We start from the raw sequence: 16,357 nt of genomic DNA, 5'->3' as shown, positions 1-16,357 counted from the left end.
ATTTCTTCCAGAAGTAGTTTTGGACTTTACCCTGAGTCAGCTGATTCTATTATCTAACAGTTTTGCAGGACATTCTAATCCTGTTGAGATCCTGTAACTAACATTGAGCAAGCCTTGATGCCTAGTTTCACCAGAATACTAGATTCTGGTAGCTGCTCCTCAGCTAAAGACAGAGAGAGTAAACCTGTTGCCACTCAGACTAAAGCAACTTGATTGGCAGGTTGGTTGTCAGGAAATTCATTGCCTAGGCCTGTTGGGGCCCAGTGAGCTAGAACTGATGGCATATCTGCTACCTGTTTTAAAGGACTATGCACTCAGCAGATCTGTGATGTTACAGGTGCTGTGGCACCCATACTTTTGCCAAGTATCATTGCCTTGATACTAGACTAGGCATGTTATGTTAGGTTCAAACATTATAGTCAGTTAACTTGATTTCTATCATAACCCCGTGTTAACTTCTGTTTGTATAATCACTGTCCTGTAGGCATGCATTGGCAAATCCTTTTCTCATTTTCAGTCCACAAAAGAAAAATGAAGTTTCATAGGCACCTATCTACCTTAACTCCTGATCTTTGTGGGATGAAATCGGAAGGATGTGAGCCCTCTCTCCACACCTGAGTTTGTATTTCATTCATAAGGTGAATCTTCTCCCTGCTATCTGAACAACTTGTGGTTAGTAAACAAAGGGCAATCTTTAGAAAGCAGAAGAGTGAACCTGATGAAAAATCCTGGAATTCTGCAGTTGGTAATAATGCGTTTAGTGAATACCCTTCTGATGTCACTCCCTGAAGGTCTAGAGTTACAGAAGATGCCTCTGTAATTGAGCTGATTTAAAGCAACCTGGGTTAATTTGTCTGGTTTTATCTGATCCTGCTCAAAGTTTGAGTATGCAAGTTGAAGCTGTGATGATCAAATTCCAGTAATCAGAATCTGTCTCTCTCTCTCTCTCTCTCTCTCACACACACACACACACACACACACACACACACACACACACACACACACACACACACACACACACAGCTAGGAGAATAAGATCCACCCTAATGTTAAAGCATTTCACTTTCCTCACCACAATTCCTGCATTTACTCCCATAGCATTTGGGTTGTATGCTTTATAGCCTTAAAATCTATTCATCTAGTTTCTAAATGTATATACTAAAAGTCTTAACTTGAATGACCTAACTGGAAATAAATGCTCTTACTTAATGATGACTTAAATCACTTTACTAAATGGAAATTAGAAATTGTACCAGAACATCTATCCATTTAGCAAGCACTTCTACATTTAAGACTAATGTAGACAAATGTATGAAAAGTAGATCATGCTTTAATGAGAGTTCAGTAAACCCACATTACCTTGAAGAATAAGCATTTAATATAGGATGTTTTTTAGTCATTTCCCAACTGGTATCACCAAATTCGATTTGTATCTGACAAATTCTTTTCTGTGTTCCATGTTGGTTCCAGGTCCTACAAAAAGAAATGCTATGCAAACTAGAGATGGTCATATGACATCCAGAGCTTCACATTACCCCGCTAGAGCTGCTCCACCTCCTCCAGGTAAGTATTTTCTGATTCTGCTGTGGTTTAGATTATATTTGTAGCTGTTGGAAGAAATTCCAAATGACCTCATTTGAAGTTTGGGAAGAATGCTTGCATTCAGTTAAGCTGGTGACTTTCTATCTGTTATTGTCCACTGCTGCAGGGAAAAATAACCAGACAGGATTTTTTTTCCAGATTTAGGTCAATATAATTCCAATAGATACAGTTCAAGAATCTGAGAGAGGTAGGGGAATCATTCAGCATTATGAATCCATACCCTAATATGATTTCTATTTTTGTTTTATTCATAGGTTCATAAGTGTAAACTAGGCTAACAATCACTAGCATCCTTATGTCAGGTCTGTATTATTTCATCGAAAGGCATTTCCATCAAACACTTCTCCATTGACATGAAACTGTCAAAATTCACTTCCGCAAATCACAGAATTTTTCCCAGGGCAATGAAACAATTGCCTTATAACACAATGGAACACACACCACGCTAAATCAAACCCACCCAAGTTGGGGCTGTGCCCCCCACACCCCCCAATGTGGAGGGGGTTGCGCTCCTACACCCCCCAACTATATATACCAACTCCAGGATTGCACTCCAGTGGGAAAAATGACAAAGTTGTGGAGTTGGCCAACTAATTCCTTACCCTGGGATAAATTCTGTGATTCGCGGAAGTGAATTTCAATGGTTTGATGTCGGTGGAGAGATGTTTGATGGAAATATCGTTTAACATAGTAATATAGACCCTATAAGCCTAACTGTGCAACCCAAATGTGACCCACAAATTTGATTTATATAGGAGGTGATTTACTGACTTCCTCTGTACATCAGAGTCATAGACACCAGAGCAGGGGTAAATTTCTGATACCCATCCATTGGTCCAAGTTGTACTTAAATAGGGTTAAGGAGGAACTCTGCTTCATCTGGATGGGAACTTGTTCCAGAGAATGAGAATTCTCTGAGAAACATATCTATCTCTCCAGCATGGTGTGGGTTTGGCAGAATGTTCAAGGTCTTCGCCTCAGATACAATGTACGACGTCTGTTTCTGACCTGAGGTTATTGGCTGGGCTTAAAAGGCTCTTCAGAGCAGTAACCTCTGATGAACCAATGAACATGTCCTATTTATTTCCCAAGCAAAATTTTGGTCTTTTGATCTAGTAGTTCTGCTACTGTTTGTTTTGCTGATGTGTAAAAGGTTAATCAAAACAGAGTCCGGGGGTGCGTTGTACAGCAGGCAATGATCGCTTCTCAGAAGTCTGTATTGCACTGAGTAAAGACACTTGAGGTGATCAGAATAGGACATTGTGTTTACTCAATGTGCCCTTTCTGTAAGGAACCTTTGTGGCTGTTCCAGTTCCTGCATATGTCTGGTCAGGGTACATACCAAAGGGGGCATTTTATTTATTTATTTATTTTTTAATTTGTCTGTGTCTTTTGGGTTTCTAATACCATGATGGGAATGGACCCCATTCCTAAGTAAAAGTACGATTAAAGTTCATGAAATTAGTATTTTTTTCACTCTTTGATGTTAACCATAAGTGCTCTTCATAGCACCCACAATGTGACTAGTAATGACTCCTGCAATTCGTACAGAGTTACATGTATTGGTGATATATCTAAGTACAGTTGTAAATTCTTTTTTATAAGACCTGTTGCTCCTACTACTATTGGAACTGACGGGGTACTTGCCTTCCACATTGCCCTCATTTCCACCTACAAATCCAGGTATTTTATGACTTTGTCTCTCTAAGTAAGACACTGTAGTCACTGGGTGTAGCAATTTCTGTGATCAATGCTAGTTCTATCTTCTTTTCATGGACTACCGTAGCTGGTTTTCTCACATCTGTTTTTTTTTTTAACTGTTGGTAATAGGTGATCCCATGAAATATAAACTTCATTTTCTGTAATGCTTTGTGGTTCATGTTTCTAGTGTTTTTCCTGCTACTTCAGTATTATAATGTTTGCACAGTCCCCAGTGCAACAGTCCTGCCACATTATTATGCCTTTCAGTATACTGTCCTACTGCAATTAGTATATCACAACTAGCAACAAGATGTGCAGCTGTTTATCCAGTTCTGTTTTACAAAACGTACATTTGTCTGTTTCTACCACATGTTCAAATGGACTTTGTAAACCAGCGGGTATGTAGTCCACTATCTTGGGCTTGCCAATATTACCCTTTTGTCTTTTGGATTAAATTATTCAATCCTTAACCATTCCTGCATTCATTCCTGATCAACATGAGGTTGTTCCAAGAGTTTTCTATACTATATTTGTGCATTTTCCACAATTCTTGCCTTCTCATCTGATCCTTCACCTTATATTTCTTTTGTTTTTTGGCACATTCAGCTGCTGCCTGATTTTTATCTACTTCTGGTTTGATTTATATTCCCGCTTGATGCTGATATGCTTCTACTAAACTAAGCAGGGAAGTCATCTTAGACAACTTTTATTACATTTGTGTCTTGTGAGGTCAGTAGATATGTATGCAGTCCCATGACTGCAGACTGTACATGTAGTCAGTTTTGAGGCCATAACTCCTTCAGACTGAGAAATATATAATCTTGTTATACAGTGACATTTATAAATCATTTCATGAGGATGAGGCATCCTTCTTGTTTTCCTCTCCAACACCTTTTGGGGCCAGTCAGTCACTCCAAAACTGTAAGTTAGGATAGAGAGACCAAATTGGTTTAAAGCTTGGACTTTGTTCCTAGATGTCAACAGTGTTTCCAGTATTAATTTTAGTAATCTAAAATATTCCTTACTAAGTTCTATTTGCATTTGTTCATGTTTTATTGATTCTTTGTCAATTCCCAAATATTTGTACATTCCCTCTTGCTCAAGTTCTTTTATATCACATTCCTGTCCTAAACTGATATTTTCTTGTTGTTGAAGCTTTCCTGCTTCAGTGGTTGCTTTTGCACATTTATCAAGACCAAATGTCATTCTTATATCATCTGAAAAAGTTTTGACCACTTGCAGTTGTGCTCTCATTTCCTCATCTGATGAACTATACAGTTTTAAATCATCTACAAAAAGAAGATAAGTCTTTAAACTTTGTTCTTTCCTCAGAGCTAAATTGTAGCCATGACCTCATCTGTTAAGTAGACAGCTTAATGGGTTAAGAGCAAGACAAAAGAGCAGCAGTGACAGTGTCACCCTGGAATATCCCCTTTAATTTGTCCTTTATCATGGCTTAATTATACTTTTTTAAGCACTCTTTTATCCATGAATATTGGATACTCTCAAATGTTTTTTTGTAGTCTAGCCATGCCATACTTGGATTCTTCCCCTTTTTACAGTTCTCGATTATCACTTTATTTAATGTGTGATCCTTTATTCCATATGATTTTCTTTTGTTACCCTTTTGTTCTCTTGCCATGAGTGAGATTTCTTCTAGATGACTATAAACTCTGTCGGCATCAGTTCCAGTGTATAGTTTATACATCATCGGAAGGCAAGTTGTTGGCCGATAGTTTTTAGGATAGATTGTAGGTTCACTCTTCAGTAGGAGTATTGTTTTTCCTGTTGTTAACCAGGCTGTAATCTGTTTGGGGTGTGCATATTTTAGCCAGAGGTTAGGTATTGCATCTGGGCCTGGGGTTTTCCAATTAGAAGCTTTTCTTAACTTTGTTTCAATCTCTCAGGCAGTTACTTCATCCCATTTCATATCCTGTACATTTGAACGTCTTATTCTTTCTTTTACTTCTTCTATCCATTTAGCATCTTTATGTTCCATAGGATCATGATAGATATTTCTCCAAAGTGTATCTATTTTTTTCTTTTTTTTGGTGGTGTTTCAATTCCTTTGGCCCTTCTTTCTCTTTCCTGTATATGTAAAAAAAAAAAAAAACAAGTAGAAACTTTACAGTGTGGAGGGTGTGAAGTTCACTCCTTGAAATATGTTATGCACCTAGTTCACTTATAAAAATTGAACTTTAAAATGCGTACTACAAAATAATAAAATAATAGGTAGTCCACAGTTGAGCTAAAAATGGAATATCCTTTATTGAAACACACAAACAAGTGATCCTAGTTGAGTATAATGAAAACCATTGAAGACATTCTTTATATATAATCAGGTTACCCACGGTGGTGGTGCTGCGGTAGCATTGTCGCCTCACATAAAGACGCTGTCCGGTTCGATTCTCAGCTAGAGCGTCTTCTGCGTGGAGACATGCGTGAATGGGCGTACCTTCGTTGAAGGTTGTGCGTCAGGCCTGGCAAGCCGGTACGTAAAAATCAACTGCCAATCATTAGCAGACCGGAGTTCCGCTGTGGCGACCCCTAACCTGGAAAAGCTGAAAGACACAAACAAACTTGAAGCAAGGGAGTGGTTACAGAGGGTGGCTCTGTTAAGAGCAATAAAAAGCATTAAACTCATTGCTTTAACCAAGTCCCCTTCCCCCTTAACAGCTTAGTGTAAACCGAGACTGTGCTGCCTTAGAACTGAAACTAAAAAGCTAGAAACAAATTAAAATATATAAGAAAAGCTTATTAAGGCTAATCTACTAATCTAAAACTTTATTAATTAAGAAACCAACTCACTAATAAAATGACTAATTAACTAACAAAATGGTCTACCACTAGACATCTGTTAGAATAAATATTAGTAACTTATAAACGGAAACACTTTTAACAAAGATCACTTTCATACCAAATAAATACTTCATCAGGTTTGTGTGTAAAAAAAACATATTATACAACGACCCCTCATTAATATTCAAAAAAGTGCACGCTGATTGGCAGCATGCACGTTGTAAATCTGAGTTATAGTAATGGAAAAAGGTCCGGTCGCCCAGACTTTTTCCATTACTATAACTCTTTTTTTTTTTACAGCAACGGAGAACGCAACTTCTCCTTTGCTTCCCACTGTATCGCTATGTTAAATGGGTTTAACATAGCGAGACAGGTTTTAAAAAGCAACGGAGATTCTCCATTACTTTTTTTAAAGCTGTCTCACTATGTTAAACCCATTTAACATAGCGAAACAGTTTTTAAAAAGCAATGGAGATCTTGCTTTCTCCGTTGCTTTTGCCCACAGCTCTGATGTACTGCATAGGCATACGCATGCGCAGTACATCAGAACTGCCGCAGAATACCAGACAGCTGCGGAAGGGCAGCAAGGAGGCATTATACAATGCCATTATTTAAGAAAAGTAATTTTTTTTCTTAAATAATGTCATTGTATAATGCTTCGCCCTCGTGACCAAACCACACCAACCATGGGTAAATCCAGCATTACCCACACCCAGGCGTGGGTTATTGCTATATTAATGAACGTGTATAAATCTGCCAGTGAACACCTAAATAGGCTGAAAACCATAACTGTAATTGCTAAGGTAGAAATACAGTGAAAAATGTTAAAAATAAAGCATTAATCCCCTGGGGATCTGTTTGTGTGGCATCTAACGAGGAAAGCAGTTTTAAATTAGTAAAAGTATCAGAAAATGGCACCAATGTCAATTATTTTCATTGTAAAATATTTGCAATGCTTGATACTTGTTTATAACAATATTAGCATATATAATATTAAAGTGTAATGTCGGCATTAGTCAGTGCCATATCAGACTTTTAATCATCTTTTAAACAGTGGGACAGTTCTTTGAGTTCTAATATACTTTTTATGGAGCAATAGTAATTAAGCCCCCATTTTCTAAAAGAGTTAAATTTCGGCTGCCGCAGTAGTTCACATTTTTCTAAAAGATTAGGGATGTCTCCCACCAGTTTCTAAAGGTTCACACTGTCAGTAATTTGAAATTTAAAGCCAGTGTATCTTTTGTGAAGCTGCAGGTGCCAAGCCAATGCATTATTCTTGCTCTTAGCTCTAATTATAGAAATATGGCCAGAAATCCTTCTTTTGAGTCTGTTGACCATTTTCCCCACATAAAATGTTTCACAGTCATTGCAGCTTGCTCTGTAAACCACCTGCATTAAATTACAGTCACCTCCTGCATTGGTTTTAATCAGTTTCTTTAAATAAGGGAAGAAAAACATGCTAACCTTCTATGTGCTGACAAAAAACACAGTTGGCTCTACACTTATTGGTGCATGTATCCAATGGTCTGGGCCTACCTTCAACCCAACTCCTGATGTTTGTTGGCTTTCCTATATACAAAGGAAGGAAGGAGCGTCTCCATGGATGTGCATATCTTCTACGTTTTTTTGCCTATGCTGATATTTTTAGTTTACTATTTGAGATATTCCACAATAGATTCTGTTCCCTCTTCTATACTTTTCTAACAGTGACACTTCTTGTTTTAATTGCTTTATAGTTTTCTCTAGTCAATGCTTCCATGATGGTATTCGATTTCTCCCCTTCCTTTTCCTTACTACCCTGTGTTTTTGTGGTAAGACTTTATCTGTTATTAATTTAGCTGCACAGTAATATATATCCATTTACTTCTGTTATATCGCATGAATCTCTATAAACAGTCCTAATTACTGTGCTCATTTGTTTTATCAAACTTCTAACTTTTTGGGTTTTATTGACTTTCTGTAGTCTATTTTTTAATTGATCTTAATATGTCTGTCCGTCTCTATTAATTCAAGCAACTCTTCTCGTAGATCATTTTTTTCTAAACTGAGGGCCCATTCTTTGCTCTCCATTTTCCTGTGGGCATTCTATAGAAGGTTCCAGAGCATATTCCTGTGCCACATTCTTTTCAGTTTCATCCTGTGTCATCCGTTGCTCTTCCATATGGGAACTCGCTGGCATATCACTCCACAACATTAAATGCATCAGAGTTGCCATGCTGTGCAACTCCAACTGAATGTTTGTACTAGTTTCCTATGGAAGGTTCCAAAGTATCTTCATATGGCAAATGATCAGATGTTTCCCACTCCACTGGTTTCTCCTTAATTTGGGGATCCATTGCTCTATTCTGCTGTGATGTTATCAGAGTTAGGTTTTCTGTACTAAATCCTTCACTTTACAGGTAATCCATAACCTCAGTTTCCATTTCTTTAACTTCTACATTACTACTGTTCAGATGGTGTAGTGGTATGTTGCTATGATTGTAGTGCACAGTGTCATGGGTTTGAGACGTAGCAGAGCTGATAACATGCTGGAGGGATAGGTTCCTGACCCAGAGACTCCCCAAACTCTGGAATAGAGTGCCCATACATGTCAAGCAGAGCACCTCTTTGGCCCTCTTCAGAAGGAACCTTGACGATTGGATGGGAGAAAAGAAATTCACCCCGGGGATCACATCAGTCACCCTGCTAGACAGGGGTCCAGGGAAGTATATAGTGTGGGAAGAAATAGCCAGGGAATTGTTATGGCTAGGCTTCTATAGGTCCTAAGGCCGATAGCCTAGTACTGACCTATGAACCTACTACTCCTATTTTCTACTTTTCCTCTTAGTTTCTTTATTTTTTGTATTGTAAAATTGTCCATGTCCAGATGCCTTTGTCTGTTTTTCTCTTCAAATATCTTTGGTGCTGCTCTTTTTGTATTAATTAGATTTGCTTTCTCCTTTGCAGAAATATTGCACCACATTAAATCTCTTTTTCTTTCCCATGTCTATATTTCTTCTTCAGATGTCTCCTGCTTTCCTTACTTTGGGGGCTCGTTCCGTCATGCTGTGATATAACCTGTGTTAGACTTTCTACACTAAATCCTTCACTTCACAGTTATTCCATAACTTCATCTTCTATTTTTTAACTTCTGCTTTACTAATCTTCTGTTCTACGTTCCCTATTTGTGATCTTCTTTGTATTGGGAAATTTTCCATATCTGGATGCCTTTGCCTGTGTTTCTCTTCAAAAATATAAGATCTTCGGGGCTGCCTTTTTGTATTGATTAATTTGGCTTTATCCTTTATATAAATATTGCACCATATCAGATCTCTTTTTTTCCCATGTCCATATTTCTTTTTTATACTTTTCAAAAGTCTCTAGATTTTGTTCTTTATATTTTCACACTTCCTCAGATGCTTCTTTTTCCAAACACCCCAAGGTTTCTTGATCTGAATAATGTTTTTCATAAATCTGTTGTATTACTGAACACAAAATTTTATTTGGCGCTTCTGACAGTTTTTCTTGTGGAAGTATTTTTCACCCAGACATCCTCAACCCCTTTTCCCATTTTGAACATGGGGTCGGGGTGTCACTTTTGCAGTGAAAACGCTATGTAGACTCAACGAACACTCCGAAGCCCAAGTCTCAATTCCACTGTAAATATAAAGTCCAACTCGATGAAAATACAAGAATACAAATTTATTTTAAGCCGTTAAAAACCATACGCTTTTCGTCGGCTGACAGACCGACTTCTTCAGAAAGAACAAACAAGCAAACAGTGCCTCCCATAGATTTAAAATATCACACAGTTAGAAATCTAGCTTTGCTAGATTTTTCTTTTTGTGTTTTTTAACCAGTTGGTCATCTGTGTGACCTTTTACTCTTTGTTTTAGTTTGTTAGTTGGGATATTTTGTAGACACCCTAATGTTTATGGATATCAGCTGGGTATGACAACCCTGTGTTCCCAAAGGTCAAACATTCCTCTTATGCTGTGCTGATGATGTCATAAGAAGGCAGAAACATGTATGTCCACAGCTAGAGGGGGTTGGCGTTAATGGCCTGAAATTGTCTATAAATACACTTAAAAATGAAAGTAAAAGAAAAAGTCATGGACATTCAGAATTGCCATTTTGCTGAAACCCCTGATATCCTTAAAGGTGATTTGCATATATCCCATGAGGCCTCTGATGCAAGAGGTTTAAGGTGTCACACAGAAGTTTGACCTTTTTACTCTTTGTTTTAGTTTGTTAGTTGGGATATATTGTAGACACCCTAATGTTTGAGGATATCAGCTGGGTATGACAACCCTGTGTTTCCAAAGGTCAAACATTCTTCTTATGCTGTGCTGATGATGTCATAAGAAGGCAGAAACATGCATGTCTACAGCTATAGGGGTTTGGTTTTAATGGCCTGAAACTGTCCATAAATAGACTTAAAAATGAAAGTAAAAAAAAAAGTCATGGACATTCAGAATTGCCATTTAGCTGAAACACCTGATATCCTTAAAGGATGATTTGCACTTTATGGTAGGTCTGATGAGGGTCAAGTATAGTGGTACAATGAACTGTCTCCCCATAGATACCATGCCCTTACTTATAAGCTGAGCAACATAGAAGGATTTTCTTTCTAGTCTTAGCACACATTGGTCAAAGGCTAGATTACTATCTACATGACTTCCCAAATCCCTGACTAATGTTAAATTTTAGTGGTGTTTTATTGATGATGTAGTTACCCTGGGTAGCTGAAGATCATGGGTTATTGTATCAAATGCTTTGGCCAGATCTAGGTAGGTAGTATGTGCTGCTTTCTCCTCATCCATTACTTTAGTGACCTTTTTAAAGAAGTCCACCAGGTTCAGTAAGCATGACCTTCCTTTGACAAATCAAGTCTGGGATGCATCCAGTGTCTGGAGATCTCCTGTGTCCTTGTTAATTTCTGTGATAATTCTTTCCATGGCTTTGCAAATAAGACTAGTCAGACTTAATAGGTCTGCAGTTTCCATGATCTGTTGAAGGTCTTCCCTTATGAGGGGGGATAACCATCACAGTCCTCCATTTTTGTGGTACAAAACCTGTTTTAAAACTATAGTTAAATAATAACTTTAGTGGGTTCTGAGAAGTCATATTGTAGATTGTTCAGAAGGCATGCTTGGGTGTTATTAGGGCCAACTAAGGCAGCATTATTGGCTTTAGTGAACACAGCCAATGCATGCTCTGTAGTTATACTTGGAGGGGTTATGTTTGAGGGTGTTTCTTGGGTCTGGCACACTGGTGCCATATCCACCAAAAACACAACCAATAACCAGTAAACTGGTGGAAAAGACTGAGTAAAACACCACAACAATAAACCAAGAAAATTGGTCATGTTTTTGGTGGATATGGCAACCAGTGTGCCAGACTGTTTTTTTTTTCTTGGTTTATTGTTGTGGTGCTTTACTCAGTCTTTTCCACCAGTTTACTGTTTTTGGTGGTATTTTCTGGGTAATATTTGGGGGAAGGGGGGTGGTAAAGTTGAAACTGAATTTGTCTGCTGACTGGTTCATTATATCACAAGGCTTAGTGAATGTGGCACCATTCACCACCATTTCAGCACATTGCTATGTGCTGCCTTTGAGGTTTCTAACATAGCTGAAGTAGGCATTATGGTTATATTTTACCTGGGAATCTATCTCAACCTCAAAGATGGATTTGTTTGAACTAATTATTCCTGTCAGTTGCCTATTTATTTTGATGAGAGAGCTATTATTTTTATGGGAATTTTGGAGACTACTTTATATTCGGATATTACGACGGAGGACGAAACATGAGAGGGATGCAGTGTTCTCCCATATTTGTGAGTGCAAGGTCTAGTATGTTGGAGCCTGTTATGGGTGTATTCAATATTTGGTCAAAGGCGTTTGTATTTACGAAGTCGAGGAATCTCTCTGTCTGCAAATTTCAGGTTGTGTAGGATTTCCAGTCTATAGAGGGGTAATTAGTCTCCCATGAATAGGGTATTAGGATGGATTGTAAGTGTCTCCATAAGGTCCAAGTATGCACTGTGATCATCTAGGGACATGAAGAGTGGCCTACAGCTGGCTAGGATATGATACATGATTATGTCTATGGTGATTTGCACATGGAGAAACTACAGCATGTCACCCTGTTTGAGCAAGCTAGAGGTATGCTTGTTATCGATGTATATCAGAACACCTCCACTGTTAGCCTTGTCTGTGAGGCTGCTAGTCTAAAATTGTGCAAAGCTCTGAAATCTCATATTGCTGAGGTATTCTTTCACTTTAAACTGTGTTAGTAATTGCACAGATGTCTATATTCTCAATTGTGAGGAGAGCTTGGAGGGAGTGTAGTATTTTATTTAGACTCCTAGAATTGATCAGTAACACCTTCAGGTTCAGTTGAGTTGAATTTTGCTATGTTGGTAGGTCTATCAATTTGGCATTGCCAAAAAAAAATCACTACGGGGATGGATAAAGTTTTAGCTGGTATTCGAAAGCCTAGGGGGTGCAGGTGCAGACCATCCTTGACAAAGCAGTGTGGTCTAACCATGTCCTCCCAAGCTGACAAATATTGGACCCCCCTAGAATGACACCAGAAAGGCATCCGATTGTTAAAATCAGTCATTGTTTGCTCATATTGTGGCATTATCCTCAGTGATGGTAATATGCTACTCAATACTAGGGGTTTCGGGACAAATGGGAATTTTGACTTGACTTGGCTCCTTAATGGTCTCCTTGGCTTCATGCCTAGTAACTATCTATCAACTCACTGCCAACAGCTCGCTGCTTTGTATCACTGCTTTTCAGCAGTAGGTGAAGCAGAGATTATTATTATTATTATTATATTGGTATTATTATTATTATTATTATTATTATTATTAGCCAGCATTCTAAATCTCATTTAACCTGATTTGAATAACAGTCAAGTTTTAAAAAGCAAAGCGATAGGAACACAATAAGAGTCGGCAAAATAAAAACCAAAAAACACTATTTATTCGTAAGTACTTTCGGTGAGAACTATGCCTCACCTTCCTCAGACCCAGGTGAGGCATAGTTCTCACCAAAATGTCTTTCGTTGTCTGGTGGTTAACATTCAAGTTTTGACATCCAGAATTTCTCAGACCAGAATATGGACTTGAGTAATCCAAATGTCCCAAATGAAAATACCTCATTGAATTTTGTGCATTGCTCTTTTCCCCGTTATTGGACTGTCTAGTGATTGGCTTGATCATTACTGGCTTATCAGCAAATGTATGATTTGCTCACTGCTAAACTGACATGCATTCAAAGTGCTTTCATCAGTTTTTTCAAGGAAACTGCTTTCGCAAATTACCACTGCGCAGCTATGATTGTAAATATTATTAGATCAAGAGTAGTGGTTTGCTTATAGGCAATACATACCTAGTTTATGAAGGACACCAACAAGAACCAAATGAAAATTAGGTTGGCAACCTTAAACTTCTACAAGAGACTTTCTTGAATATGTACTTGTTATCATGACCTCACATTACCTGTACTGTCTTCTTTTTCATATCGAATAGAATTCCGAACAAAAAAATAAAAAAAAAGACAAAGAGATGAAGGAACCTAAGGGTGGTGTAGGTAGAGGAATCCTTACAACATGGTCTTGCGAAATGATGCAGTACACTAAGGTACAAGGTTTAATCTGTATTGTCTTAAACATAAGAACTGAAGGCCATGTTGTAACAAGAAAAAAATGTTATAGAAGAAGGGTATGGATATGGCCACTGAACTTTTCAAATGGGCATTGCCTGGTCAGCTAAAGGCTTATTATGTGGGTATTGGCAAAAAGCAGTGGATTACAAGCCATCTTTATGAACGTTGTTTTGAAACACTGTTTTATCTGCTTTTCATGAAGGATACAAAGATATGGGGATCCCTTCTGAAAGTTTTTTTTTGTAAATAAACTCCATTTGTTAGTTTGCATCCATCGAGTATGAAACTGCCTCTTGCTTATTGGATCGCTGTGGGAATGTGTGATAAAAGGATTATTTGGCTCAAACTGGCCATTAAAATGGCCTTTAGAATGAAAGTCAGTAGTCCAGAATGTTAGTCTGCGTTTGATGGAATTATAACTGAACTTTTGGTCTTACAATGGTTTGCATTTCATTTTTTGTTTTAATATTTGGGCTGACATAACTACACCAACAAAAAAAAGTTTTCATGAGGCATGCTTGATATAACAAGATGAAGTCTGTTCAAAGCAAGGAATATGCTCCTCCAGCATAAAATTAAGATGCAGTGGATCCTGAAGCAGGCAACAGAAATGGAACATCTGCCTTGAAAATATATAAACTAAGACATAGTAAGATAACAGTCAGCTCTTCAAATGGAAGTGCAGCTTGTAAATTGCCTAATTGTTATTCTAAAGGAACAGTATTTGAGTCCAGAATAAAAACAAGTACAATCTAAGATGTTCTAGTTTCAGTAGTGCTGGTTCTTATAAACCCTTTTGTTTACCTAGGAAAAGTGTTCTTGTATCATTTAGTGTACCCTCGTGGTGAATGACCATTTTACTCCTTTGAGGATGTATAGTATAGTCTCAGAGGTGTCTGCTAACTGGATCACTAATGCAGATCAAGACAGCAAGTAAATAAAGGTGATGAGATTGCAGGCTTGAGTATGGTGTACTGTACCCTTGCTGGTGGCATAGAAGGGTCCCTAAAATGGGAACTGAAAATGAATCTTTTGAGGAAAATAGAGAAATGTACAACAGGGCTGGAGGAATCACAATACAGCTAAGAATATTATCTTGTTACTGTTTGTAGTGCTAAAAATGGCTCTTTGTGTGAGAGGGACTGGAAGAAAGGAAACACTGAAGTGTTGCTTTAATACTTGAGTAATGTGTTTTAACTACTGTCCTTTATATGTGAAGGAAATGAGCTGAAAGTCAGACACTCTTTATTTAGACAAGAAGTATATAGAACTGTAAATGGATTTTTACAGTGCTGCACAAAGCTGACTCCATTGAATACACTCGTAATACCTTTCAGATCCTGACCATAGTTTACAATCTTCTTAGTGTCACGTCTTTTATATGCACTTTGTAAGCAAGAAGGAAATACAATGATTCACAGCAAACTCCTTCCTCACAGAAGTGCAGCATGATTGTAGCTCACCCTTATTGCTTGTAGTAATACACAGCTGGGAAACACTCTGAACAGTGTCAGTTTCAGTGCCTTTCTGAAATCAATCTCCTTTATATATATTAAAATAAGAGACTCTTAATGAAATGAATGAATTCCTTGTGCTAAATTTCCCTCTGTATTCCTAGTCTGGTTGAGTTTTTTGTTACCTATTGGATCAGTTTTCACAAAGCATCATAGAAAATGATGGTCTACATCACATGGGATCATCCATTACCAACAGTTCAAAAGATAGATGCTAGAAAATCAGATATAGTGGTCCATGAAAATAAAATAAAAGTAGCATTGATCATTGAAATCGCCACACCCAGTGACTACAGTTGTCTTGTGTACAGAGAGACACAAAGTCATAAAATATCAGGATTTGCAGGCAGAAAAGAGATCAGTGTGGAAGAAAGATACCCAGACAGTTCTAATAGTAGTAGAACCAATGAGTCTTATAAAGGAATCTATAATCATATTTAGATATGTTACCAATACATGTAACCCCGTACGAATTGCAGAAAGAGTCATTACTGGGAACACTATGGGTGCTGCGACGAGCACTTCTGGCTGACATCAAAGATTGAAACTATTCTAATTTCATGAACTTTAATCATACTCTGACTTAGGAATGGGGTCCATTCCCGCCATGGTATTTGAAACCCAAAAGACTTGGAGAAATTAAAAAAAAAAAAGCATCTGAGTAAGATGAGATGAGCTGTCCTTGACTGCAAAAGCAGTCAGTACCCAGGATCAACTCTTTGATCTATACTGTGGATTTCTCATGGCCGTCTGTGGTGACCAGAGATTCCACAAGGTTATGAGTGTAGTCCTGCTTCCTAGTGAGCTCAGTCACCATACATCCTGGCTGTAAGTCAGCAATTATCCAAACAGGGAACTGTCTTGATGTTCTGACATCTTAAAAGTCTAGGCACTGAATACTTAATAGACTTTGCGAAGAGTTTTGGAGCAGAGAACAGGCACATCAATATGGAGGAGAACTGAAAAGGGTAATCAGTTATGAAAAAGCAGACTTAACTATGAATGTACCATCATGATCAGTATGTTCAGGTGCATTCTGTTGCAGTCACATTACCTAGTCTTCTAGTAACAAGTTGTAGCACCTAC

At 37.9% G+C, this 16,357-nt stretch overlaps 1 protein-coding gene across 2 annotated transcripts in view; it reads left to right on the top strand.

Annotated features, from left to right (window-relative positions):
- Positions 1–16,357, top strand: part of MYO1E (myosin IE) — a 1,655,775-nt gene that overhangs the window by 1,529,459 nt on the left and 109,959 nt on the right. For both annotated transcript variants that reach the window (XM_044078573.1, XM_044078572.1), the window contains exon 25: positions 1,471–1,563. In XM_044078573.1, the coding sequence (XP_043934508.1) occupies positions 1,471–1,563 (93 nt within the window). The remainder of the gene's footprint in view (positions 1–1,470; positions 1,564–16,357) is intronic.

This window comes from Protopterus annectens, chromosome 7.part1 (genome assembly GCF_019279795.1).
Source record: "Protopterus annectens isolate FY-2018-M chromosome 7.part1, PAN1.0, whole genome shotgun sequence".
NCBI classification, from domain to species: domain Eukaryota; kingdom Metazoa; phylum Chordata; order Ceratodontiformes; family Protopteridae; genus Protopterus; species Protopterus annectens.
This window is presented reverse-complemented; position numbering and strand designations above follow the sequence as displayed.